The 26,058-nt window shown below is 44.4% G+C and overlaps 1 protein-coding gene across 1 annotated transcript in view; it reads left to right on the top strand.

The window, feature by feature from the left end:
* Nucleotides 1-1,589: 1,589 nt before the first annotated feature.
* Nucleotides 1,590-26,058, top strand: part of LOC139831866 (uncharacterized) — a 35,308-nt gene continuing 10,839 nt past the window's right edge. The window contains exon 1 of the mRNA XM_071821208.1: nt 1,590-2,151. Within this exon, the coding sequence (XP_071677309.1) occupies nt 1,590-2,151 (562 nt within the window). The remainder of the gene's footprint in view (nt 2,152-26,058) is intronic.

Below are 26,058 nucleotides of genomic sequence, written 5' to 3'. Positions count from 1 at the left end.
CTCCCTCTTGGAGTTACAAGCAAAAACTTGGCCAGAGCCTCTACTAGCAACGGAGAGCATGCAAGATCATGAACAACACATAGATAATAGATTGATAATCAACATAACATAGCATTCACTATTCATCGGATCCCAACAAACGCAACATGTAGCATTACAAATAGATAATCTTAATCATGTTAGGCAGCTCACAAGATCTAACAATGATAGCACAATTAGGAGAAGACGACCATCTAGCTACTGCTATGGACCCATAGTCCAGGGGCGAACTACTCACACATCACTCCGGAGGCGACCATGGCGGTGAAGAGTCCTCCGGGAGATGATTCCCCTCTCCGGCAGGGTGCCGGAGGCGATCTCCTGAATCCCCCGAGATGGGATTGGCGGCGGCGACGTCTCTGGAAGGTTTTCCGTATCGTGGCTCTCGGTACTGGAACTATTATCGACGAAGGCTTATGTAGGCGGAAGGGTAGGTCAGGGGGCTGACGGGGGCCCCACACGCTAGGGCCGCGCGGGGCCCCCTTGGGCCGCGCCGCCCTAGTGTGGCGGTGCCTCGTCGCCCCACTTCGGTTCCCTTTCGGTGTTCTGGAAGCTTCGTGGAAAAATAGGCCCCTGGGCGTTGATTTCATCCAATTCCGAGAATATTTCCTTACTAGGATTTCTGAAACCAAAAACAGCAGAAAACAGCAACTGGCTCTTCGGCATCTTGTTAATAGGTTAGTGCCGGAAAATGCATAAATATGACATAAAGTATGTATAAAACATGTGTGTATCATCATACAACAAGCATGGAACATAAGAAATTATCGATACGTTGGAGACGTATCAGCATCCCCAAGCTTAGTTCCTACTCGTCCCGAGTAGGTAACAAAGATAATTTCTGAAGTGACATGCTATCATAATCTTGATCATACTATTGTAAGCACATGTAATGAATGCAGCGATTCGAAGCAATGGTAAAGACAATGGTTAAACAATTGAATCATATAGCAAAGACTTTTCATGAATAGTACTTTCAAGACAAGCATCAATAAGTCTTGCATAAGAGTTAACTCATAAAGCAATAAATTCATAGTAAAGGCATTGAAGCAACACAAAGGAAGATTAAGTTTCAGCGGTTGCTTTCAACTTGTAACATGTATATCTCATGGATATTGTCAACATAAAGTAATATAACAAGTGCAATATGCAAGTATGTAAGAATCAATGCACAGTTAACACAAGTGTTTGTTTCTTAAGATGGAGAGAAGTAGGTGAACTGACTCAACATAAAAGTAGAAGAAAGGCCCTTCGTAGAGGGAAGCATTGATTGCTATATTTGTGCTAGAGCTTTTATTTTGAAAACAAGAAACAATTTTATCAACGGTAGTAATAAAGCATATGCATTATGTAAATTATATCCTACAAGTTGCAAGCCTCATGCATAGATTACCAATAGTGCCTGCACCTTGTCCTAATTAGCTCGGATTACCTGGATTATCATCGCAATACATATGTTTTAACCAAGTGTCGCAAAGGGGTACCTCTATGCCGCCTGTACAAAGGTCTAAGGAGAAAGCTCGCATTGGATTTCTAGCTTTTGGACGAGTATGGCGACCTGCTTGCGGAAGGTCGCTGTAGAGGAGTTTGGGGTGACTAAGGGAAGTAGAAGGGACGCTAAGGATACCTGGTGGTGGAACGATGAGGTCCAGAAGGTTATTAGGGAGAAAAGGTACTGTTTCAGATGCCTATATCTGGACAGGAGTGCAGCTAACATGGAGAAGTACAAGGTGGCGAAGAAGGCTGCAAAGCGGGCGGTGAGTGAAGCAAGGGGTCGGGCGTATGAGGACCTCTACCAATGTTTAAACACGAAGGAAGGCGAAAGGGACATCTATAAGATGGCCAAGTTTAGGGAGAGAAAGACGAGGGATGTCAACGAAGTCAAATGCATCAAGGACGGAGATGATCAGCTTCTTGTGAAGGATGAGGCGATCAAGCATAGATGGCGGGAGTACTTTGACAACCTTTACAATGGAGAGGCTGAGAGCTCCACCATTGAGCTAGACGACTCCTTTGATGATACCAGCATGTGCTTTGTGCAACGTATCCAGGAGTCTGAGGTTAAGGAGACGTTAAGGAGGATGAAAGGCGGCAAGGCGATGGGTCCTGATGGTATCCCCATCGAGGCGTGGAGAGGCCTTGGAGACGTAGCGATAGTATGGCTAACTAAGCTTTTCAACCTCATTTTTCGGTCAAACAAGATGCCCGAAGAATGGATGCGGAGTATTTTAGTACCAATCTTCAAGAACAAGGGGATGTTCAAAGTTGTACTAATTACCGTGGAATCAAGCTGATGAGCCATACTATGAAGCTATGGGAGAGAGTCATTGAGCACCGCCTAAGAAGGTTGACAAGTGTGACCAAAAACCAATTTGGTTTCATGCTTGGGAGGTCTACCATGGAAGCCATCTTCTTGGTACGACAGCTGATGGAGAGATACAGGGAGCAAAAGAAGGACCTTCATATGGTGTTCATTGATTTGGAGAAGCCCTATGATAAGATACCTCGGAATGTCATGTGGTGGGCCTTGGAGAAGCACAAAGTCCCAATAAAGTACATTACCCTCATCAAGGATATGTATGATAATGTTGTGACAAGTGTTCGAACAAGCGATGGCGACACTGATGACTTTCCAATTAGAATAGGGCTACACCAAGGGTCAGCTTTGAGCCCTTATCTTTTTGATTTGGTGATGGATGAGGTCACAAGGGATATACAAGGAGACATCCCATGGTGTATGCTCTTTGCGGATGATGTGGTGCTAGTCGATGATAGCCGAACGAGGGTTAATAGAAAGTTAGAGTTGTGGAGGCGAAATCTCGAATTGAAAGGTTTTAGGATTAGTAGAACTAAAACTGAATACAAGAGGTGCAGTTTCAGTTCTACTAGGCACGAGGAGGGAGAGGTTAGCCTTGATGGGCAGGTGGTACCAGAGAGAGACACTTTTCGATATTTGGGGTCCATGTTGCAGAAGGATGGCGATATCGATGAAGATGTGGGCCACCGAATCAAGGCTGGTTGGATGAAGTGGCGCCAAGCTTCTGGCGTACTCTATGACAAGAGAGTGCCACAAAGCTAAAAGGCAGGTTTTATAGGACAGCTATCCGACCTGCGATGTTGTATGGCGCTGAGTGTTGGCCAACGAAGAGACGACATATCCAACAGTTAAGTGTAGCAGAGATGCGCATGTTGAGATGGATATGTGGCCACACAAGAAAGGATCGAGTACGGAACGACGATATACGGGAGAGAGTTGGGGTAGCACCGATTGAAGAGAAGCTGGTCCAACATCGTCTTAGATGGTTTGGACATATCCAACGGAGGCCTCCGGAAGTGCCAGTGCATAGCGGATGGATAAAGCGTGATGAGAATGTTAAGAGGGGTCGTGGTAGACCAAACTTGACATGGGAGGAGTCCGTTAAGAGAGACCTGAAGGTTTGGAATATCGACAAAGATTTAGCCATGGATAGGGGTGCGTGGAAGTTAGCTATCCACGTTCCAGAACCATGACTTGGCTTCGAGATCTTATGGGTTTCAACTCTAGCCTACCCCAACTTGTTTGGGACTGAAAGGCTTGGTTGTTGTTGTTGTTGTTGTTGTTGTTGTGATTATTCTCAACTTAGACATCCATACCGGGACAACATAGACAACAGATAATGGACTCCTCTTTAATGCATAAGCATTCAACAAAAAATAATATTCTCATAAGAGATTGAGGATAGTTGTCCAAAACTGAAACTTCCACCATGGATCATGGCTTTAGTTAGCGGCCCAATGCTCTTCTCTAACAATATGCATACTCAAACCATTCAACTCATGGTAAATCGCCCTTACTTCAGACAAGACAAACATGCATAGCAACTCACATGATATTCAACAAAGGGTAGTTGATGGCGTCCCCAGGAACATGGTTATCGCTCAACAAGCAACTTAATAAGAAATAAGATTAATAAGTACATATTCAATACCACAATAGTTTTTAGGCTATTTGTCCCATGAGCTATATATTGCAAAGACAAAGAATGGAAGTTTTAAAGGTAGCACTCAAGCAATTTACTTTGGAATGGCGGGGAAATACCATGTAGTAGGTAGGTATGGTGGACACAAGTGGCATAGTGTTTGGCTCAAGGATTTTGGATGCATGAGAAGTATTCCCTCTCAATACAAGGCTTAGGCTAGCAAGGTTATTTGAAACAAACACAAGCATGAACCGGTACAGAAAAACTCACATAAAAACATATTATAAGCATTATAAGACTCTACTCTGTCTTCCTTGTTGTTCGACCCTTACTAGAAAATATCTAGACCTTAGAGAGACCAATCATGCAAACCAAATTTTAGCAAGCTCTATGTATTTGTTCATTAATAGGTGCAAAGTATATGATGCAAGAGCTTAATCATGAGCACAACAATTGCCAAGTATCACATTATTCAAGATATTATACCAATTACCACATATAGCATTTCCCGTTTCCAACCATATAACAATTTAACGAAGCAGTTCAACCTTCGCCATGAACATTATGAGTAAAGCCTAAGGACATATTTGTCCATATGCAACAGCGGAGCATGTCTCTCTCCCACACAATGAATGCTAGGATCCATCTTTATTCAAACAAAACAAAAACAAAAAAACAAACAGACGCTCCAAGTAAAGCACATAAGATGTGATGGAATAAAAATATAGTTTCACTAGAGGAACCTGATAATGTTGTCGATGAAGAAGGGGATGCCTTGGGCATCCCCAAGATTAGATGCTTGAGTCTTCTTGAAATATGCAGGGATGAACCACGGGGCATCCCCAAGCTTAGAGCTTTCACTCTCCTTGATCATATTGTATCATCCTCCTCTCTTGATCCTTGAAAACTTCCTCCACACCAAACTCAAAACAACTCATTAGAGGGTTAGTGCATAATAAAAATTCACATGTTCATAGGTGACATAATCATTATTAACACTTCTGGACATTGCACAAAGCTACTGAAAGTTAATGGAATAAAGAAATCCATCAAGCATAGCAAAACAGGCAATGCGAAATAAAAGGCAGAATCTGTCAAAACAGAACAATCCGTAAAGACGAATTTTTTAGGTGCACCAGACTTGCTCATATGAAAATGCTCAAATTGAATGAAAGTTGCGTACATATCTGAGGATCACGCACGTAAATTGGCAGATTTTTCTGAGTTACCTACAGAGAATACTACTCAAATTCGTGACAGCAAGAAATCTGTTTCTGCGCAGCAATCCAAATCTAGTATGAACCTTACTATCAAAAACTTTACTTGGCACAATGATGCGTGTGGTTGACACGTCCGTTGGGAACCCCAAGAGGAAGGTGTGATGCGCACAGCGGCAAGTTTCCCTCAGTAAGAAACCAAGGTTTAATCGAACCAGTAGGAGTCAAGAAGCACGTTGAAGGTTGATGGCGGCGGGATGTAGTGCGGCGCAACACCAGAGATTCCGGCGCCAACGTGGAACCTGCACAACACAACCAAAGTACTTTGCCCCAACGAAACAGTGAGGTTGTCAATCTCACCGGCTTGCTGTAACAAAGGATTAACCGTATTGTGTGGAAGATGATTGTTTGCAGAAAACAGTAGAACAATATTGCAGTAGATTGTATTTCAGTATAGAGAATTGGACCGGGGTCCACAGTTCACTAGAGGTGTCTCTCCCATAAGATAAACAGCATGTTGGGTGAACAAATTACAGTTGGGCAATTGACAAATAAAGAGGGCATGACCATGCACATACATATTATGATGAGTATAGTGAGATTTAATTGGGCATTACGACAAAGTACATAGACCGCTATCCAGCATGCATCTATGCCTAAAAAGTCCACCTTCAGGTTATCATCCGAACCCCCTCCAGTATTAAGTTGCTAACAACAGACAATTGCATTAAGTATTGCGCGTAATGTAATCAGTGACTACATCCTCAAACATAGCACCAATGTTTTATCCCTAGTGGCAACAGCACATCCATAACCTTAGAGGTTCTTGTCACTCCTCCAGATTCACGGAGACATGAACCCACTATCGAGCATAAATACTCCCTCTTGGAGTTACTAGCATCAACTTGGCCAGAGCATCTACTAATAACGGAGAGCATGCAAGATCATAAACAACACATAGACATAACTTTGATAATCAACATAACAAGTATTCTCTATTCATCGGATCCCAACAAACGCAACATATAGAATTACAGATAGATGATCTTGATCATGTTAGGCAGCTCACAAGACCCGACAATTAAGCACAATGGGGAGAAGACAACCATCTAGCTACTGCTATGGACCCATAGTCCAGGGGTAGACTACTCACTCATCACTCCGGAGGCGACCATGGCGGCGTAGAGTCCTCCGGGAGATGATTCCCCTCTCCGGCAGGGTGCCGGAGGCGATCTCCTGAATCCCCCGAGATGGGATTGGCGGCGGCGGCGTCTCTGGAAGGTTTTCCGTATCGTGGCTCTCGGTACTGGGGGTTTCGCGACGGAGGCTTTAAGTAGGCGGAAGAGATAGGTCAAGGGGCGTCACGAGGGGCCCACACCATAGGGCCACGCGGCTAGGGCAGGGGCATCTTGTTACTAGGATTTCTGAAACCAAAAACAGCAGAAAACAGCAACTGGCACTTTGGCATCTTGTTAATAGGTTAGTTCCAGAAAATGCACGAATATGACATAAAGTGTGCATAAAACATGTAGATAACATCAATAATGTGGCATGGAACACAAGAAATTATCGATACGTCGGAGACGTATCACACAACAATGCAAAAAAATTAAGATAAGGAGAGGTTGCTACAGTAGTAACAACTTCCAAGACTCAAATATAAAACAAAAGTGCTGTAGTAAAATCATGGGTTGTCTCCCATAAGCGCTTTTCTTTAATGCCTTTCAGCTAGGCGCAGAAAGCGTGAATCAAGTAACATGAAGAGACGAAGCATCAACATCATAATTTGTTCTAATAATAGAATCAAAAGGTAACTTCATTCTCTTTCTAGGGAAGTGTTCCATACCTTTCTTGAGAGGAAATTGATATTTAATATTACCTTCCTTCACATCAATAATAGCACCAACAGTTCGAAGAAAAGGTCTTCCCAATATAATGGAACAAGATGCATTGCATTCAATATCCAAGACAACAAAATCAACGGGGATAAGGTTATTGTTAACCGTAATGCGAACATTATCAACCCTTCCCAAAGGTTTCTTTGTAGAGTTATCAGCAAGATTAACATCCAAATAACAATTTTTCAATGGTGGCAAGTCAAGCATATTATAGATTTTCCTAGGCATAACGGAAATACTTGCACCAAGATCACATAAAGCATTATAATCAAAGTCATTGACCTTCATCTTAATGATGGGCTCCCAACCATCCTCTAACTTCCTAGGAATAGAAGCTTCACGATTTAATTTCTCTTCTCTAGCTTTTATGAGAGCATTTGTAATATGTTTTATAAAGGCTAAATTTATAGCACTAGCATTAGGACTTTTAGCAAGTTTTTGTAAGAAGTTTATAACTTCAGAGATGTGACAATCATCAAAATCTAAACCATTATGATCTAAAGCAATGGGATCATTATCCCCAACATTAGAAAATATTTCAGCAGTTTTATCACAGGCAGTGTCAGCAGTTTTAGCAGCTTCCGGTAGTTTTTCACGCTTTGCATTAGAAGTAGAAACATTGCCAACACCAATTCTTTTACCATTAATAGTAGGAGGTGCAGCAACATGCGGAGCATTAGCATTACTAGTGGTGGTAATAGTCCAAACTTTAGCTATATTGTCTTCTTTAGCGTTTTCTTCTTTTTCCCACCTAGCACGCAATTCGGCCATTAATCTTATATTCTCATTAATTCTAACTTGGATGGCATTTGCTGTAGCAAATGACTTAATATCATTATTTTCATTAGGCATAACTTTCGATTTCAAAAGATCAACATCAGCAACAAGACTATTGACTTTAGAAGCAAGTATATCAATTTTCTCAAGCTTTTCTTCAATAGATTTGTTAAAAGCAGTTTGTGTACTAATAAATTCTTTAAGCATGGCTTCAAGTCCAGGGGGTGTATTCCTATTATTGCTGTAAGAATTCCCATAAGAATTACCATAACCGTTACCATTATTATAAGGATATGGCCTATAGTTGTTACTAGAATTGTTCCGATATGCATTGTTGTTGAAATTATTATTTTTAATGAAGTTCACATCAACATGTTCTTCTTGAACAACCAATGAAGCTAACGGAACATTATTAGGATCAACATTAGTCCTACCATTCACAAGCATAGACATAATAGCATCAATCTTATCACTCAAGGAAGAGGTTTCTTCGATAGAATTTACCTTCTTACCTTGTGGAGCTCTTTCCGTGTGCCATTCAGAGTAATTAACCATCATATTATCAAGAAGCTTTGTTGCGGCGCCTAGAGTGATGGACATAAAAGTACCTCCAGCAGCTGAATCCAATAAGTTCCGTGAAGAAAAATTTAGTCCTGCATAAAAGGTTTGGATGATCATCCAAGTAGTCAGTCCATGGGTTGGGCAATTTTTAACCAAAGATTTCATTCTTTCCCAAGCTTGGGCCACATGCTCAGTATCCAATTGCTTAAAATTCATTATGCTACTTCTCAAATATATAATTTTAGCAGGAGGATAATATCTACCAATAAAAGCATCTTTACATTTAGTCCATGAATCAATACTATTCTTAGGCAAAGATAGCAACCAATCTTTAGCTCTCCTCTTAATGAGAAAGGAAACAATTTTAATTTTATAATGTCACCATCTACATCCTTATACTTTTGCATCTCACATAGTTCAACAAAATTATTAAGATGGGCAGCAGCATCATCAGAACTAACACCAGAAAATTGCTCTCTCATAACAAGATTCAGTAAAGCAGGTTTAATTTCAAAGAATTCTGTTGTAGTAGCAGGTGGAGCAATAGGTGTGCATAAGAAATCATTATTATTTGTGTTTGTGAAGTCACACAACTTAGTATTTTCAGGAGTACCCATTTTAGCAATAGTAAATAAAGCAAACTAGATAAAGTAAATGCAAGTAACTAATTTTTTGTGTGTTTTTAATATGGCAAACAAGATAGTAAATAAAGTAAAGCTAGCAATTAATTTTTGTGTGTTTTGTTTTAATGCAGCAAACAAAGTAGTAAATAAAAGTAAAGCAAGACAAAAACAAAGTAAAGAGATTGGAAGTGGAGACTCCCCTTGCAGCGTGTCTTGATCTCCCCGGCAACGGCGCCGGAAATTTACTTGCTGGTGCGTAATTGACGTGTGTCTCTCCGTTCAACACGCGACCATTGGGAACACCAAGTGGAAGGTGTGATGCGTACAGCCGTAAGTTTCCCTCAGTAAGAAACCAAGGTTTATCGAACCAGTCGGAGCCAAGAAGCACGTTGAAGGTTGATGGCGGCGGAGTGTAGTGCGGCGCAACACCAGGGTTTTCTAGCGCCAATGTGGAACCTTCACAACACAACCAAATTACTTTGCCCCAACGTGACAGTGAGGTTGTCAATCTCACCGGCTTGCTGTAACAAAGGATTAGATGTATAGTGTGGATGATGATGTTTGCAGAGAACAGTAGAAAGAGTATTGCAGTAGATTGTATTCGATGTAAAAGAATGGACCGGGGTCCACAGTTCACTAGAGGTGCCTCTCCGTAAGATAAATAGCATGTTGGGTGAACAAATTACAGTTGGGCAATTAACAAATAAAGAGGGCATGACCATGCACATACATGTTATGATGAGTAGTGTGAGATTCAATTGGGCATTACGACAAAGTACATAGACCGCTATCCAGCATGCATCTATGCCTAAAAAGTCCACCTTCAGGTTATCATCCGACCCCCCTCCAGTATTAAGTTGCAAACAACAGACAATTGCATTAACTATGTGATACGTCTCCGACGTATCGATAATTTCTTATGTTCCATGCCACATTATTGATGATATCTACATGTTTTATGCACACTTTATGTCATATTCGTGCATTTTCTGGAACTAACCTATTAACAAGATGCCGAAGTGCCAGTTGCTGTTTTCTGCTGTTTTTGGTTTCAGAAATCCTAGTAAGGAAATATTCTCGGAATTGGACGAAATCAACGCCCAGGGTCCTATTTTGCCACGAAGCTTCCAGAAGATCGAAGAGGAGACGAAGTGGGGCCACGAGGTGGCCAGACTATAGGGCGGCGCGGCCCAGGTCTTGGCCGCGCCGACCTGTAGTGTGGGCCCCTCGTGATGCCCCTTGACCTGCCCTTCCGCCTACAAATAGCCTTCGTCGCGAAACCCCCAGTACCGAGAGCCACGATACGGAAAACCTTCCAGAGACGCCGCAGCTGCCAATCCCATCTCGGGGGATTCAGGAGATCGCCTCCGGCACCCTGCCGGAGAGGGGAATCATCTCCCGGAGGACTCTACGCCGCCATGGTCGCCTCCGGAGTGATGTGTGAGTAGTCTACCCCTGGACTATGGGTCCATAGCAGTAGCTAGATGGTTGTCTTCTCCCCATTGTGCTTAATTGTCGGGTCTTGTGAGCTGCCGAACATGATCAAGATCATCTATCTGTAATTCTATATGTTGCGTTTGTTGGGATCCGATGAATAGAGAATACTTGTTATGTTGATTATCAAAGTTATGTCTATGTGTTGTTTATGATCTTGCATGCTCTCCGTTATTAGTAGATGCTCTGGCCAAGTTGATGCTAGTAACTCCAAGAGGGAGTATTTATGCTCGATAGTGGGTTCATGTCTCCGTGAATCTGGGGGAGTGAGAGAAACCTCTAAGATTATGGATGTACTGTTGCCACTAGGGATAAAACATTGGTGCTATGTTCGAGGATGTAGTCACTGATTACATTACGCGCAATACTTACTGCAATTGTCTGTTGTCAGCAACTTAATACTGGAGGGGGTTCGGATGATAACCTGAAGGTGGACTTTTTAGGCATAGATGCATGCTGGATAGCGGTCTATGTACTTTGTCGTAATGCCCAATTAAATCTCACTATACTCATCATAATATGTATGTGCATGGTCATGCCCTCTTTATTTGTCAATTGCCCAACTGTAATTTGTTCACCCAACATGCTGTTTATCTTATGGGAGAGACACCTCTAGTGAACTTGTTGACGTCCGAAACCCACCGGCGGGCAGCGACGGGCAACACCGTAGAGCCGGGAACAACCTAGGGCTGCGGCTGGCCGAGGTCCCTCCGAGCGACGGCCCGCAAAGCCTTCTGGTCACACGTCCGATGCTGATGCAAGGGCGTGCCACCTGACCTATACCTGGTCAGGAAGGTGATGGAGATGCCTCGCTTAGTTTCCTGCATGGCATACACGTAAACATTAAATACGAGCCTCGATCGGCTCTCAGGTTATCCTGTGAATCGGCTCAAGGAGCCGATCCACCCATGATTCGTACGAGGTGCACAAATATATGGTGGTCCTACTTGATCAAGATAAAGCTAATGAGATCTACGACGATTTAGGGTTTTCACCGCATAATCGGATCATCCTACTCAGGATTGGGCCTCGCAGCCACGCACGGTGATCGTAAGCCGATCCTAGACAAGGCCTAAAAACCAACACGAGGTTGATCCCCGGAACATCCTGTCTAGGACTAACGAACGACACCCTACGTGCCGCTGGATCCTCCAGCCCCTTGTAAGGCCTAACTATTGCAGATATTAAACTAATCCTTGTAGAACAAGGAGCAACCGTAACGGATCAGATCTACTAAATAACGATCAAGCGGGGTGCCGCCCCCACACCTAAGATAGGTGTGAGGGCGGCTAGACATGCAAGGGTTGCACTACGATAGCATGTTACGCAAAGAACTATGCTAACCCTAACACATCTATGATAACTACGTTGCTCGCCATCAACAAGGCTTCAGTACGAGCAACGCATGAACAACGTGGAGCTTGTGCTGCCTAGATCGCAAGATGCGATCTAGGCAGCATGTTGCTTACCGGTAGAAACCCTCGAGATGAAGGAGTTGGCGATGCGCCGAGATTGATTTGTTGGTTGAACGTTGGTTGTTGTTTATTCCATAAACCCTAGATACATATTTATAGTCCAGGGGACTTTCTAACTTAGACGTGCACCTAACCGTGCACGGGTAAAATTCTAACTAACCGACACGTATCCTAATATGTTACAGATACAAAGGCAAAACTAGCCCAAACTCAGCATAACAGGCCGATTCACGTAATTCTTCCATGTATATTCTTCAAGTCCATCTTGATCGCGGCCCACCTCTGGCTCGGTCAAATTTTGGTGATAACACATGCCCCCCTGGTTTTGGAATTGGTAATTCCAAAATCACTCTGCTTTTTCTTCATCGGGTCATGTCGTGGCAGAACCGTTGCAGTATCCGTCATCATGATGCCTTGCCTTCTCAACTTCTCCGTGTGACCTGGCAGTTTTTTTTTTCTTTTAGGCACCACTTCCTCGGAAACTGTTGTGGCATTGAATTTCCACTATATCCCCTTTTATTTAACCGCTCCGCACAGTTTATTTCCGCATCTTCTTCGCATTAGCACTCCAAAAGCCCTCCTGTGCCACCATGTCTTCTTCCTCCTCTGCCTCATCGGATCTTTCCACCCAGTCCTCTTCCTCCCGCGAGCCGACGCCGGAACCGAACCCGGCGGAGGTCCACGCAGCCAACACCCGCCGCGCCATTGAGGCCGGGGAGGAGTCTAGCCATGACTTCTCCATCTGGTCGGAGGACGACAAGTCCCTGGCCGACGGGGAAAGCGACCTCCGCTTGCTCGCCAGCGGGGAAACGGAGGAGGAGAGCGACGACGATCGCTTCTCCTGCGACTTCACCTCTCCCGAGGAGGTGGAGGAGGAAGAAGAGGAGGAGGAGGAGGACGACACCTCCTCCGACGAGCCGCCGGCCAAGCGGTTCTGCCCCTGGCCGGGGAACCTCAGCGACTTCGACAGCGACGACGACGACGCTGACGAAGAGGACGAGGACAATGAGGGCCCGGTCGGCGGCCATTGGAGCGACGATGAGCCCGCCGGGAGCAGCGCCGACCACGGCGACGACGGCGACGACGAGGGCAGTGACGGCCCGTAGATAGGACCTCTAGTATAGGACCAGTAGTAGTAGATGGGGCAATGTATCCCCTAGTACTTCCTTTTGAGAGCAATCAGCTCTTTTATGTAAGAAATCTATCAATGAAGAACTTTCCCCAATTTGATCTTGCCGATTTCCTTTGAGTTTAATTTAGCCGATTTCTTCTAATACTGATCTTGCCGATTTGTCCCCTCTGCCAATGCGTAATGAGCCGCTAGCAACGCATCGGTCCTTTAAAATTCACCCTTCCATTCTTCAGCTGATGATTTTGAAATCTGGTGGATAATGTAGAATCTTCAGGGAAGCCTTTGAATCCAACCAAACCTAATGGTCTTTCTTTAACACTCATCATTTGTGAAGAAGGTTGCGACGAAAGACCAGCCGATGGTACCCCAATCGGCTCTTAAACAGAGCATCCACCAGGCCTGCTGCCCCCCGAGCCTTACTCGAGGCGAGAATGTCAGAGAGGACGCACCCAAGCCGATCACCTTTCCTCCTTAGAAAGCCGATATACCCCTTCTGTCAACACAGCTGAACTAGTACCAAAGGTTGAGAATCCTCGACAAGAAGGTACAGGAACCTGGATCGGCTCAAAGCAGCTGAAGAAGTTCTCATTGTTTTACCCCCGCGAAGAAGCAGAGGGCCCCACAGCTGAACTGGATTTGGTGGAGATCCGGTAAACCTCGAGTAATTGTACTAGAGTCGATGGCTGCGCATCGGCTTTGTTTCTTAGTTCTAAAGTCGATGCCCTTGCATCGGCTATAAATTTTTTTTTTACTGGCCGATTTTCTCCTATCGGCCCGAATATTTCACTGCACACATGTTCTCCTGCACCTATTCCCATGTTCATCGTGTTTAGGTGCCCCCCGAGCCGAATCTGTCAGGGAATGGCAGATATCGGCTCTGTAATTCGCACGTCGGCTCCGATAGGATCAAGGACGAACACAAGTAGAACATGTGGTGAGGATAATTTTGGCCGATTACTGGGATCGGCCACCATAATGATTGAAGCGCTGACTGAAGGTCCTGTAATGTCCCTTCATAGATTTTTGGGGCCGATCACAAGGATCAGCCTCGTCACGTTTGCTCATCGCTTTGCTTCAGCTATATGGTCAGGCTGGATAAAACCAACCCAACCTCTGACTTTATCATGTTGATGCGCTTGCCATCGTCCACCTTGAGTGCATCGTGTAATCGTGGAGCGCTAAGCTCCGTCGGAAGGACGAGCACCATGTTTGTACCAGCCGATGTTTCATCGTCGGCTTTCCTTTGCTTGGGACGCCACTCCATTTTCCGTGGACAACCCTCTTCATCCAGGGTTCGCTGAACTTTCACAGCCAGATCAGGTCGTGGCTTCCTTAGCGTATGCAAGTATAACCTTTCGGCTTCCTCCAGGCCGCGCAATCGCTGAACCCTGCGCTTTTGGGAACGGCTGAGTCCATCAGGGCACCACCTTGGACGGTGGTACCTATTTTCTTCTTCTTCTTGTCCCTCGTCTTCTGAATCCTTGAGATCTGCCCACCGAGGGGACTCAGCGCGCTTGCTTTGTGGCGGGAGAGGCCCTAAGCGCCTGAACACAGACACGTTGGCTGCCTCCTTCTTCTTCTGGTTGCATTCTGGGCAATTGCCGATTGTGGGCAATCGGCTCATTCCTGAATCCCAGCAGTGTCTGAAGAAGGGGCAGTCCCAGTGCCTGTCGTTGTCATCTTGCTCCCTTGATTCTCCTTTGGCACGGCGCTCGTGTTCCTCCTCATCGTGACCGTGCCGATGATATCTTCTGGCTTCTCGAGCCAGACGATCTCTTTCATCATCATCACTGGATCGTCGGCGTCGGTCATACTGACTCACATACTTGTTGAGGAGGTGATCAGAGAGGGGTCGCTGATATCTCATGTTCTTCACTTCTCCCTCTGTGACGTAGCGCTTGCCATCATGACGGAGCCGATCGCGTGGAGCGGCCTCCTCTGTGTCCTTGCTACGAGAGCAGCTGCCCTCGTCTCCATCTTTGCCAGAGTGATGCCCAGGTCCTACCATGTTGATGCTGAACGAGGACCCTGGCTGGCAACCTTCAGGGTAAGTGCATTCTACCATGTTAACGGCGGGGAAGGGTTGGGTGTCGACCTTCATGGCGTACTGATTGAAAATCAGACGCCCTTTTTCTATCGCCGCTTGGATGTGCTGACGCCACACCCTGCAGTCGTTGGTGGCATGGGAGAGCGAGTTATGCCATTTGCAGTATGGCTTTCCGTTCAGCTCTTGCACCGTGGGGAATTTGAGACCTTCGGGAATCGTCAACTGCTTCTCCTTGAGCAGGAGGTCGAAGATTTGCTCAGTTTTGGTCACGTCAAAATCAAACCCCCGGGGCGGGCCTGGTGGCTTTACCCATTTGCAGGACACGGGGGTTCCTCCCCGAGTCCATTCAGCCACTGCTACCTCTTGATCTCCCGCAGAAACTTCGTCTTCCTCTGCATCGACCCGGACGACTGCACGCTTGAATTTGTCCTGGTACAGGTCCGGGTGGCGCTGTTCATATGCCGACAGTTTCTGAACCATGTGCGCCAATGAGGGATAGTCTGCTTGGGAGGCCATGTCCTTGAGCGGTGTTGCGAGGCCCGCTACTGCCAACTCGACTGCTTCCTTTTCAGTTATACGAACCGAATAACATCGGTTCCTAAGATTTCTGAAGCGCTGGATGTATTCTGTCACAGTTTCTCCACGCTTCTGACGTAATTGTGCTAAATCGGCAATGCCGGACCGGAAGCTTCTGAATGGTACTGCATATGGAACTGTTCTTCCAACTGCTTCCACGTCCGGATCGAGTCTGGTGGCAACGAGGTGTACCACCCGAAAGCCGATCCCGTGAGGGACTGTGAGAAGAGCCTCACGCGTAGTTGATCCGACACTGAGGCCGGTCCTAGTTGTGCCAAATATCGGCCTACGTGCTCGATGGAGCTGGAACCATCTGATCCACTGAATTTGGAGAAATCAGGGAGCCGATATTTAGGTGGTAGCGGGATCATCTCGTAGTCGTCGGGGTACGGCTTGGAATAGCTGATTGCCCTCCTTTTCAGCACCATGCCGAACTGATCTCTCAGTATGGTACTGATCTGATCCGCTGTGCTGGCTGCAGGAGTTGAACTCTGAAGATTCGCCGGGGTGGCGTACTTAGCCAGCCATGTTTGCTTTTCCAGCTCTGAGCCAACTGCAGGAGCTGAGCTCTGGAGGTTCGTCGGGGTGGCGTACTTAGTTAGCCACTTCTGCTTCTCAAGATCTGTTGCTGACGTCCCTCCTGCTTTCCCAGAAGTCCCTGATGTTGTGGCCTGGTTTGTGAGCGCCCAGTTACCGCAATCTGGCACATATGTGCACGTGTACCCGTGAGGGATCTCCTTAGGCGCCTCCGGCAAGAACTGGTAGTCACTAGGGTCACCACCGATCTTGTAGACGACGAATGCCGGTGAAGCCGGCACCTCTGGTGCTGCCAACGCAAATGGCAGCGGTGGACGGGGCTGGAGTGGCAACTCTCCTTGATGCGTCCCGAGAGCTGGTCCTGACGGCGAGTACTGGTGCCTCATGATCTCCTGGATCACACGAAGAGCGACACGCTCCAACGTGTTGACCAGGTTCTCAGAGTGGCGGTGTAGCGAGTGAGCCACCAGGTAGTTGATCTCCTGCCGTAGGGACCTGGTGCGTTCTTCTGACGGGGCAGAGAGGTCTATCTCATCGAGTGCACCTTCAGGCGAGAACCCTTTCCATCTGATGCCATGTGAACGGGTTCTGTGGAAAGAGCCGATGAGGTCGGCCTCGAGGATGACCTTGATCTCGTCATACTTCTTCTTGAGCTCATCGGTCAGATCCTCGTACGTGACTGGAGTGCCGTCCGCCATCTCAGATGTAGATGGCGAGGTGGTTGATGTAGAAGCTTGTCCCACCGGGCGTGCCAGAATGTGTTGACGTCCGAAACCCACTGGCGGGCAGCGACGGGCAACACCGTAGAGCCGGGAACAACCTAGGGCTGCGGCTAGCCAAGGTCCCTCCGAGCGACGGCCCGCAAAGCCTTCTGGTCACACGTCCGATGCTGATGCAAGGGCGTGCCACCTGACCTATACCTGGTCAGGAAGGTGATGGAGATGCCTCGCTTAGTTTCCTGCATGGCATACACATAAACATTAAATACGAGCCTCGATCGGCTCTCAGGTTATCCTGTGAATCGGCTCAAGGAGCCGATCCACCCATGATTCGTACGAGGTGCACGAATATATGGTGGTCCTGCTTGATCAAGATAAAGCTAATGAGATCTACAACGATTTAGGGTTCCGCATAATCGGATCATCCTACTCAGGATTGGGCCTCGCGGCCACGCACGGTGATCGTAAGCCGATCCTAGACAAGGCCTAAAAACCAACACGAGGTTGATCCCCGGAACATCCTGTCTAGGACTAACGAACGACACCCTACGTGCCGCTGGATCCTCCAGCCCCTTGTAAGGCCTAACTATTGCAGATATTAAACTAATCCTTGTAGAACAAGGAGCAACCGTAACGGAACAGATCTACTAAATAATGATCAAGCGGGGTGCCGCCCCCACACCTAAGATAGGTGTGAGGGCGGCTAGACATGCAAGGGTTGCACTACGATAGCATGTTACGCGAAGAACTATGCTAACCCTAACACATCTATGATAACTACGTTGCTCGCCATCAACAAGGCTTCAGTACGAGCAACGCATGAACAACGTGGAGCTTGTGCTGCCTAGATCGCAAGATGCGATCTAGGCAGCATGTTGCTTACCGGTAGAAACCCTCGAGATGAAGGAGTTGGCGATGCGCCGAGATTGATTTGTTGGTTGAACGTTGGTTGTTGTTTATTCCATAAACCCTAGATACATATTTATAGTCCAGGGGACTTTCTAACTTAGACGTGCACCTAACCGTGCACGGGTAAAATTCTAACTAACCGACACGTATCCTAATATGTTACAGATACAAAGGCAAAACTAGCCCAAACTCAGCATAACAGGCCGATTCACGTAATTCTTCCATGTATATTCTTCAAGTCCATCTTGATCATGGCCCACCTCTGGCTCGGTCAAATTCTGGTGATAACAGAACTGTGGACCCCGGTCCAATTCTCTATACTGAAATACAATCTACTGCAATACTGTTCTATTGTTTTCTGCAAACAATCATCATCCACACTATACATCTAATCTTTTGTTACAGCAAGCCGGTGAGATTGACAACCTCGCTGTTTCGTTGGGGCAAAGTATTTGGTTTGTGTTGTGCAGGTTCCACGTTGGCGCCGGAATCCCTGGTGTTGCGCCGCACTACATCTCGCCGCCATCAACCTTCAACGTGCTTCTTGACTCCTACTGGTCCGATAAACCTTGGTTTCTAACTGAGGGAAACTTACTGTTGTACGCATCACACCTTCCACTTGGGGTTCCCAACGGTCGCGTGTTGTACGCGTGTCAAGCTAAATTTCTGGCGCCGTTGCCGGGGAGATCAAGACACGCTGCAAGGGGAGTCTCCACGTCCCAATCTCTTTACTTTGTTTTTGTCTTGCTTAGTTTTATTTACTACTTTGTTTACTGCACTAAATCAAAATACAAAAAAATTAGTTGCTAGTTTTACTTTATTTGCTATCTTGTTTGCTATATCAAAAACACAAAAAAATTAGTTACTTGCATTTACTTTATCTAGTTTGCTTTATTTACTGTTGCTAAAATGGGTACTCCTGAAAATACTAAGTTGTGTGACTTCACAACCACAAATAATAATGATTTCTTATGCACACCTATTGCTCCACCTGCTACTACAGTAGAATTCTTTGAAATTAAACCTGCTTTACTGAATCTTGTTATGCGAGAGCAATTTTCTGGTGTTAGTTCTGATGATGCTGCTGCCCATCTCAATAATTTTGTTGAATTGTGTGAAATGCAAAAATATAAAGATGTAGATGGTGACATTATAAAATTAATATTGTTCCCTTTCTCATTAAGAGGAAGAGCTAAAGATTGGTTGCTATATCTGCCTAAGAATAGTATTGATTCATGGACTAAATGCAAGGATGCTTTTATTGGTAGATATTATCCCCCTGCTAAAATTATATCTTTGAGGAGTAGCATAATGAATTTTAAACAATTGGATACTGAGCATGTTGCACAAGCATGGGAAAGAATGAAATCTTTGGTTAAAAATTGCCCAACCCATGGACTGACTACTTGGATGATCATCCAAACCTTTTATGCAGGACTGAATTTTTCTTCGTGGAACCTATTGGATACAGCTGCTGGAGGTACCTTTATGTCCATCACTCTTGGTGAAGCAACAAAGCTTCTTGATAATATGATGATCAATTACTCTGAATGGCACACGGAAAGAGCTCCACAAGGTAAGAAGGTAAATTCTGTCGAAGAAACCTCTTCCTTGAGTGATAAGATTGATGCTATTATGTCTATGCTTGTGAATGATAGGACAAATGTCGATCCTAATAATGTTCCGTTAGCTTCATTGGTTGCACAAGAAGAACATGTTGATGTAAACTTCATTAAAAATAATAATTTCAACAACAATGCTTACCGGAACAATTCTAGTAACAACTATAGGCCATATCCTTATAATAATGGCAACGGCTATGGTAATTCTTACAACAATAATAGGAACACACCCCCTGGACTTGAAGCCATGCTTAAAGAATTTATTAGTACACAAACTGCTTTTAACAAATCTGTTGAAGAAAAGCTTGGGAAAATTGATATACTTGCTTCTAAAGTCGATAGTCTTGCTGCTGATGTTGATCTTTTGAAATCGAAAGTTATGCCTAATGAAAATCATCATAATAAAATTGTTACTACAGCAAATGCCATCCAAGTTAGAATTAATGAGAATATAAGATTGATGGCCTAATTGCGTGCTAGGTGGGAAAGAGAAGAAAATGAAAAAGACGAGAATATAGCTAAAGTTTGGACTATTACGACCACTAGTAATGCTAATGCTACACAAGTTGCTGCACCTCCTACTAATACTAATAAAACAATTGGTGTTAGCAATGTTTCCACTTCTAATGTAAAGCGCGAGAAACTGCCTGAAACTGCTAAAGCTATTTGAAACTGCACTGTGATAAAACTGCTGAAATTTTTTCCAACATTGGGGATGATGATCCCATTGCTTTAGATTATAATGGTTTGAATTTTGATGATTGCCACATCTCTGAAGTTATAAAGTTCTTGCAAAAACTTGCTAAAAGTCCTAATGCTAGTGCTATAAATTTGGCTTTCACGCAACATATTACAAATGCTCTCATAAAAGCTAGAGAAGAGAAACTAGAGCGCGAAGCCTCTATTCCTAGAAAGCTAGAGGATGGTTGGGAGCCCATCATTAAGATGAAGGTTAAAGATTTTGATTGTAATGCTTTATGTGATCTTGGTGCAAGTATTTCTGTTATGCCTAAGAAAATTTATAATATGCTTGACTTGCCACCGCTGAAAATTGTTATTTGGATGTTAATCTTGCTGATCATTCTACAAAGAAACCTTTGGGGAAAGTTGATAATGTTTGCATTACCGTTAACAATAACCTTGTCCCCGTTGATTTTGTTGTCTTGGATATTGAATGCAATGCATCTTGTCCCATTATATTGGGAAGACCTTTTCTTCGAACTGTTGGTGCTATCATTGATATGAAGGAAGGTAATATAAAATATCAATTTCCTCTCAAGAAAGGTATGGAACACTTCCCTAGAAAGAGAATGAAGTTACCTTTTGATTCTATTATTAGAACAAATTATGATGTTGACACTTCGTCTCTTGATAATACTTGATACACACTTTCTGCGCCTAGCTGAAAGGCGTTAAAGAAAAGCGCTTATGGGAGACAACCCATGTTTTTACTACAGAACTTTGTTTTTATTTTGTGTCTTGGAAGTTGTTTACTACTGTAGCAACCTCTCCTTATCTTAGTTTAGTGTTTTGTTGTGCCAAGTAAAGTCGTTGATAGAAAAGTTCATACTAGATTTGGATTACTGCGCAGAAACAGATTTCTTTGCTGTCACGAATCTGGGCAAAATTCTCTGTAGGTAACTCAGAAAATTATGCCAATTTACGTGAGTGATCCTCAGATATGTACGCAACTTTCATTCAATTTGAGCATTTTCATTTGAGCAAGTATGGTGCCTCAATAAAATTCGTCAATACGAACTGTTCTGTTTTGACAGATTCTGCCTTTTATCTCGCATTGCCAGTTTTGTTATGTTCGATGGATATTTCGATTCCGTTGACTTTTAGTAGCTTTGTGCAATGTCCAGAAGTGTTAAGAATGATTATGTCACCTCTGAACATGTATATTTTGATTGTGCACTAACCCTCTAATGAGTTGTTCTAAGTTTGGTGTGGAGGAAATTTTCAAGGATCAAGAGAGGGAGATGATACAACATGATCAAGGAGAGTGAAAGCTCTAAGCTTGGGGATGCCCCGGTGGTTCACCCCTGCATATATCAAGAAGACTCAAGCGTCTAAGCTTGGGGATGCCCAAGGCATCCCCTTCTTCATCGACAACATTATCAGGTTCCTCCCCTGAAACTATATTTTTATTCCATCACATCTTATGTGCTTTGCTTGGAGCGTCGGTTTGTTTTTGTTTTTGTTTTGTTTAAATAAAATGGATCCTAGCATTCTTTGTGTGGGAGAGAGACACGCTCCGCTGTAGCATATGGACAAATATGTCCTTAGGCTCTACTCATAATATTCATGGCGAAGTTTCTTCTTCGTTAAATTGTTATATGGTTGGAATTGGAAAATGATACATGTAGTAATTGCTAAAATGTCTTGGATAATGTGATACTTGGCAATTGCTGTGCTCATGTTTAAGCTCTTGAATCATATACTTTTCACCCATTAATGAAGAAATACATAGAGCATGCTAAAATTTGGTTTGCATATTTGGTCTCTCTAAGGTCTAGATAATTTCTAGTATTGAGTTTGAACAACAAGGAAGACGGTGTAGAGTCTTATAATGTTTTCAATATGTCTTTTATGTGAGTTTTGCTGCACCGCTTCATCCTTGTGTTTGTTTCAAATAACCTTGCTAGCCTAAACCTTGTATCGAGAGGGAATACTTCTCATGCATCCAAAATACTTGAGCCAACCACTATGCCATTTGTGTCCACCATACCTACCTACTACATGGTATTTCTCCACCATTCCAAAGTAAATTGCTTGAGTGCTACCTTTAAATTTCCATTCTCTACCTTTGCAATATATAGCTCATGGGACAAATAGCTTAAAAACTATTGTGGTATTGAATATGTACTTATGCACTTTATCTCTTATTAAGTTGCTTGTTGTGCGATAACCATGTTCACTGGGGACGCCATCAACTACTCTTTGTTGAATATCATGTGAGTTGCTATGCATGTTCGTCTTGTCTGAAGTAAGGGAGATCTACCACCTTATGGTTAGAGCATGCATATTGTTAGAGAAGAACATTGGGCCGCTAACTAAAGCCATGTTCCATGGTGGAAGTTTCAGTTTTGGACAATATCCTCAATCTCAAATGAGAAAATTAATTGTTGCTACATGCTTATGCATAAAAGAGGAGTCCATTATCTGTTGTCTATGTTGTCCCGGTATGGATGTCTAAGTTGAGAATAATCAATAGCGAGAAATCCGATGCGAGCTTTCTCCTTAGACCTTTGTACAGGTGGCATAGAGGTACCCCTTTGTGACACTTGGTTAAAACATGTGCATTGCGATAATCCCGATAGTCCAAGCTAATTAGGACAAGGTGCGGGCACTATTAGTATACTATGCATGAGGCTTGCAACTTGTAAGATATAATTTACATAACACATATGCTTTATTACTACCGTTGACAAAATTGTTTCTTGTTTTCAAAATCAAAGCTCTAGCACAAATATAGCAATCGATGCTTTCCTCTTTGAAGGACCATTCTTTTACTTTTATTGTTGAGTCAGTTCACCTATTTCTCTCCATCTCAAGAAGCAAACACTTGTGTGAACTGTGCATTGATTCCTACATACTTGCATATTGCACTTATTATATTACTCTATGTTGACAATATCCATGAGATATACATGTTACAAGTTGAAAGCAACAACTGAAACTTAATCTTCCTATGTGTTGCTTCAATGCCTCTACTATGAATTATTGCTTTATGAGTTAACTCTTATGCAAGACTTATTGATGCTTGTCTTGAAAGTACTATTCATGAAAAGTCTTTGCTATATGATTCACTTGTTTACTCATGTCATATACATTGTTTTGATTGCTGCATTCACTACATATGCTTTACAAATAGTATGATCAAGGTTATGATGGCATGCCACTCCAGAAATTATCTTTGTTTATCGTTTACCTGCTCGGGACGAGCAGGAACTAAGCTTGGGGATGCTGATACGTCTTCGACGTATCGATAATTTCTTATGTTCCATGCCACATTATTGATGATATCTACATGTTTTATGCACACTTTATGTCATATTCGTGCATTTTCTGGAACTAACCTATTAACAAGATGCCGAAGTGCCGATTCTTTGTTTTCTGCTGTTTTTGGTTTCAGAAATCCTAGTAAGGAAATATTCTCGGAATTGGACGAAATCAACGCCCAGGGTCCTATTTTGCCACGAAGCTTCCAGAAGACCGAAGAGGAGACGAAGTGGGGCCACGAGGTGGCCAGACTATAGGGCGGCGCGGCCCAGGTCTTGGCCGCGCCGTCCTGTAGTGTGGGCCCCTCGTGACGCCCCTTGACCTGCCCTTCCGCCTACAAATAGCCTTCGTCGCGAAACCCCCAGTACCGAGAGCCACGATACAGAAAACCTTCCAGAGACGCCGCCGCCAATCCCATCTCGGGGGATTCAGGAGATCGCCTCCGGCACCCTGCCGGAGAGGGGAATCATCTCCCGGAGGACTCTACGCCGCCATGGTCGCCTCCGGAGTGATGTGTGAGTAGTCTACCCTGGACTATGGGTCCATAGCAGTAGCTAGATGGTTGTCTTCTCCCCATTGTGCTTAATTGTCGGGTCTTGTGAGCTGCCGAACATGATCAAGATCATCTATCTGTAATTCTATATGTTGCGTTTGTTGGGATCCGATGAATAGAGAATACTTGTTATGTTGATTATCAAAGTTATGTCTATGTGTTGTTTATGATCTTGCATGCTCTCCGTTATTAGTAGATGCTCTGGCCAAGTTGATGCTAGTAACTCCAAGAGGGAGTATTTATGCTCGATAGTGGGTTCATGTCTCCGTGAATGCAGGGAGTGAGAGAAACCTCTAAGATTATGGATGTGCTGTTGCCACTAGGGATAAAACATTGGTGCTATGTTCGAGGATGTAGTCACTGATTACATTACGCGCAATACTTAATGCAATTGTCTGTTGTTAGCAACTTAATACTGGAGGGGGTTCGGATGATAACCTGAAGGTGGACTTTTTAGGCATAGATGCATGCTGGATAGCGGTCTATGTACTTTGTCGTAATGCCCAATTAAATCTCACTATACTCATCATAATATGTATGTGCATGGTCATGCCCTCTTTATTTGTCAATTGCCCAACTGTAATTTGTTCACCCAACATGCTGTTTATCTTATGGGAGAGACACCTCTAGTGAACTGTGGACCCCGGTCCAATTCTCTATACTGAAATACAATCTACTGCCAATACTTTGTTCTCTTGTTTCTGTAAACAATCATCATCCACACTATACATCTAATCCTTTGTTACAGCAAGCCGGTGAGATTGACAACCTCGCTGTTTCGTTGGGGCAAAGTATTTGGTTTGTGTTGTGTAGGTTCCACGTTGGCGCCGGAATCCCTGGTGTTGCGCCGCACTACATCTCGCCACCATCAACCTTCAACGTGCTTCTTGACTCCTACTGGTTCGATAAACCTTGGTTTCTAACTGAGGGAAACTTACTGCTGTACGTATCACACCTTCCACTTGGGGTTCCCAACGGTCGCGTGCTGTACGCGTGTCAGTATGGTGCGTAATGTAATCAACAACTACATCCTTAGACATAGCATTGATGTTTTATCCCTAGTGGCAACAGCACATCCACAACCTTAGAACTTTCTGTCACTGTCCCAGATTTAATGGAGGCATGAACCCACTATCGAGCATAAATACTCCATCTTGGAGTTACAAGCAAAAAACTTGGCCAGAGCCTCTACTAGCAACGGAGAGCATGCAAGATCATGAACAACACATAGATAATAGATTGATAATCAACATAACATAGCATTCACTATTCATCGGATCCCAACAAACGCAACATGTAGCATCACAAAGAGATGATCTTGATCATGTTAGGCAGCTCACAAGATCTATCAATGATAGCACAATTAGGAGAAGACGACCATCTAGCTACTGCTATGGACCCATAGTCCAGGGGTGAACTACTCACACATCACCCCGGAGGCGACCATGGCGGTGAAGATTCCTCCGGGAGATGATTCCCCTCTCTGGCAGGGTGCCGGAGGCGATCTCCTGAATCCCCCGAGATGGGATTGGCGGCGGCGGCGTCTCTGGAAGGTTTTCCGTATCGTGGCTCTCGGTACTGGAACTATTATCGACGAAGGCTTATGTAGGCGGAAGGGTAGGTCAGGGGGGCTGACGGGGGCCCCACACGCTAGGGCCGCGCGGGCCCCCCTTGGGCCGCCCCGCCCTAGTGTGGCGGCGCCTCGTCGCCCCACTTCGGTTCCCTTTCGGTGTTCTGGAAGCTTCGTGGAAAAATAGGCCCCTGGGCGTTGATTTCGTCCAATTCCGAGAATATTTCCTTACTAGGATTTCTGAAACCAAAAACAGCAGAAAACAGCAACTGGCTCTTCGGCATCTTGTTAATAGGTTAGTGCCGGAAAATGCATAAATATGACATAAAATATGTATAAAACATG

This window comes from Lolium perenne, chromosome 1, assembly GCF_019359855.2.
Source record: "Lolium perenne isolate Kyuss_39 chromosome 1, Kyuss_2.0, whole genome shotgun sequence".
NCBI classification, from domain to species: domain Eukaryota; kingdom Viridiplantae; phylum Streptophyta; class Magnoliopsida; order Poales; family Poaceae; genus Lolium; species Lolium perenne.
Note: the sequence above shows the minus strand (reverse complement) of the source record. Positions and strands in the feature narration are given on the sequence as shown.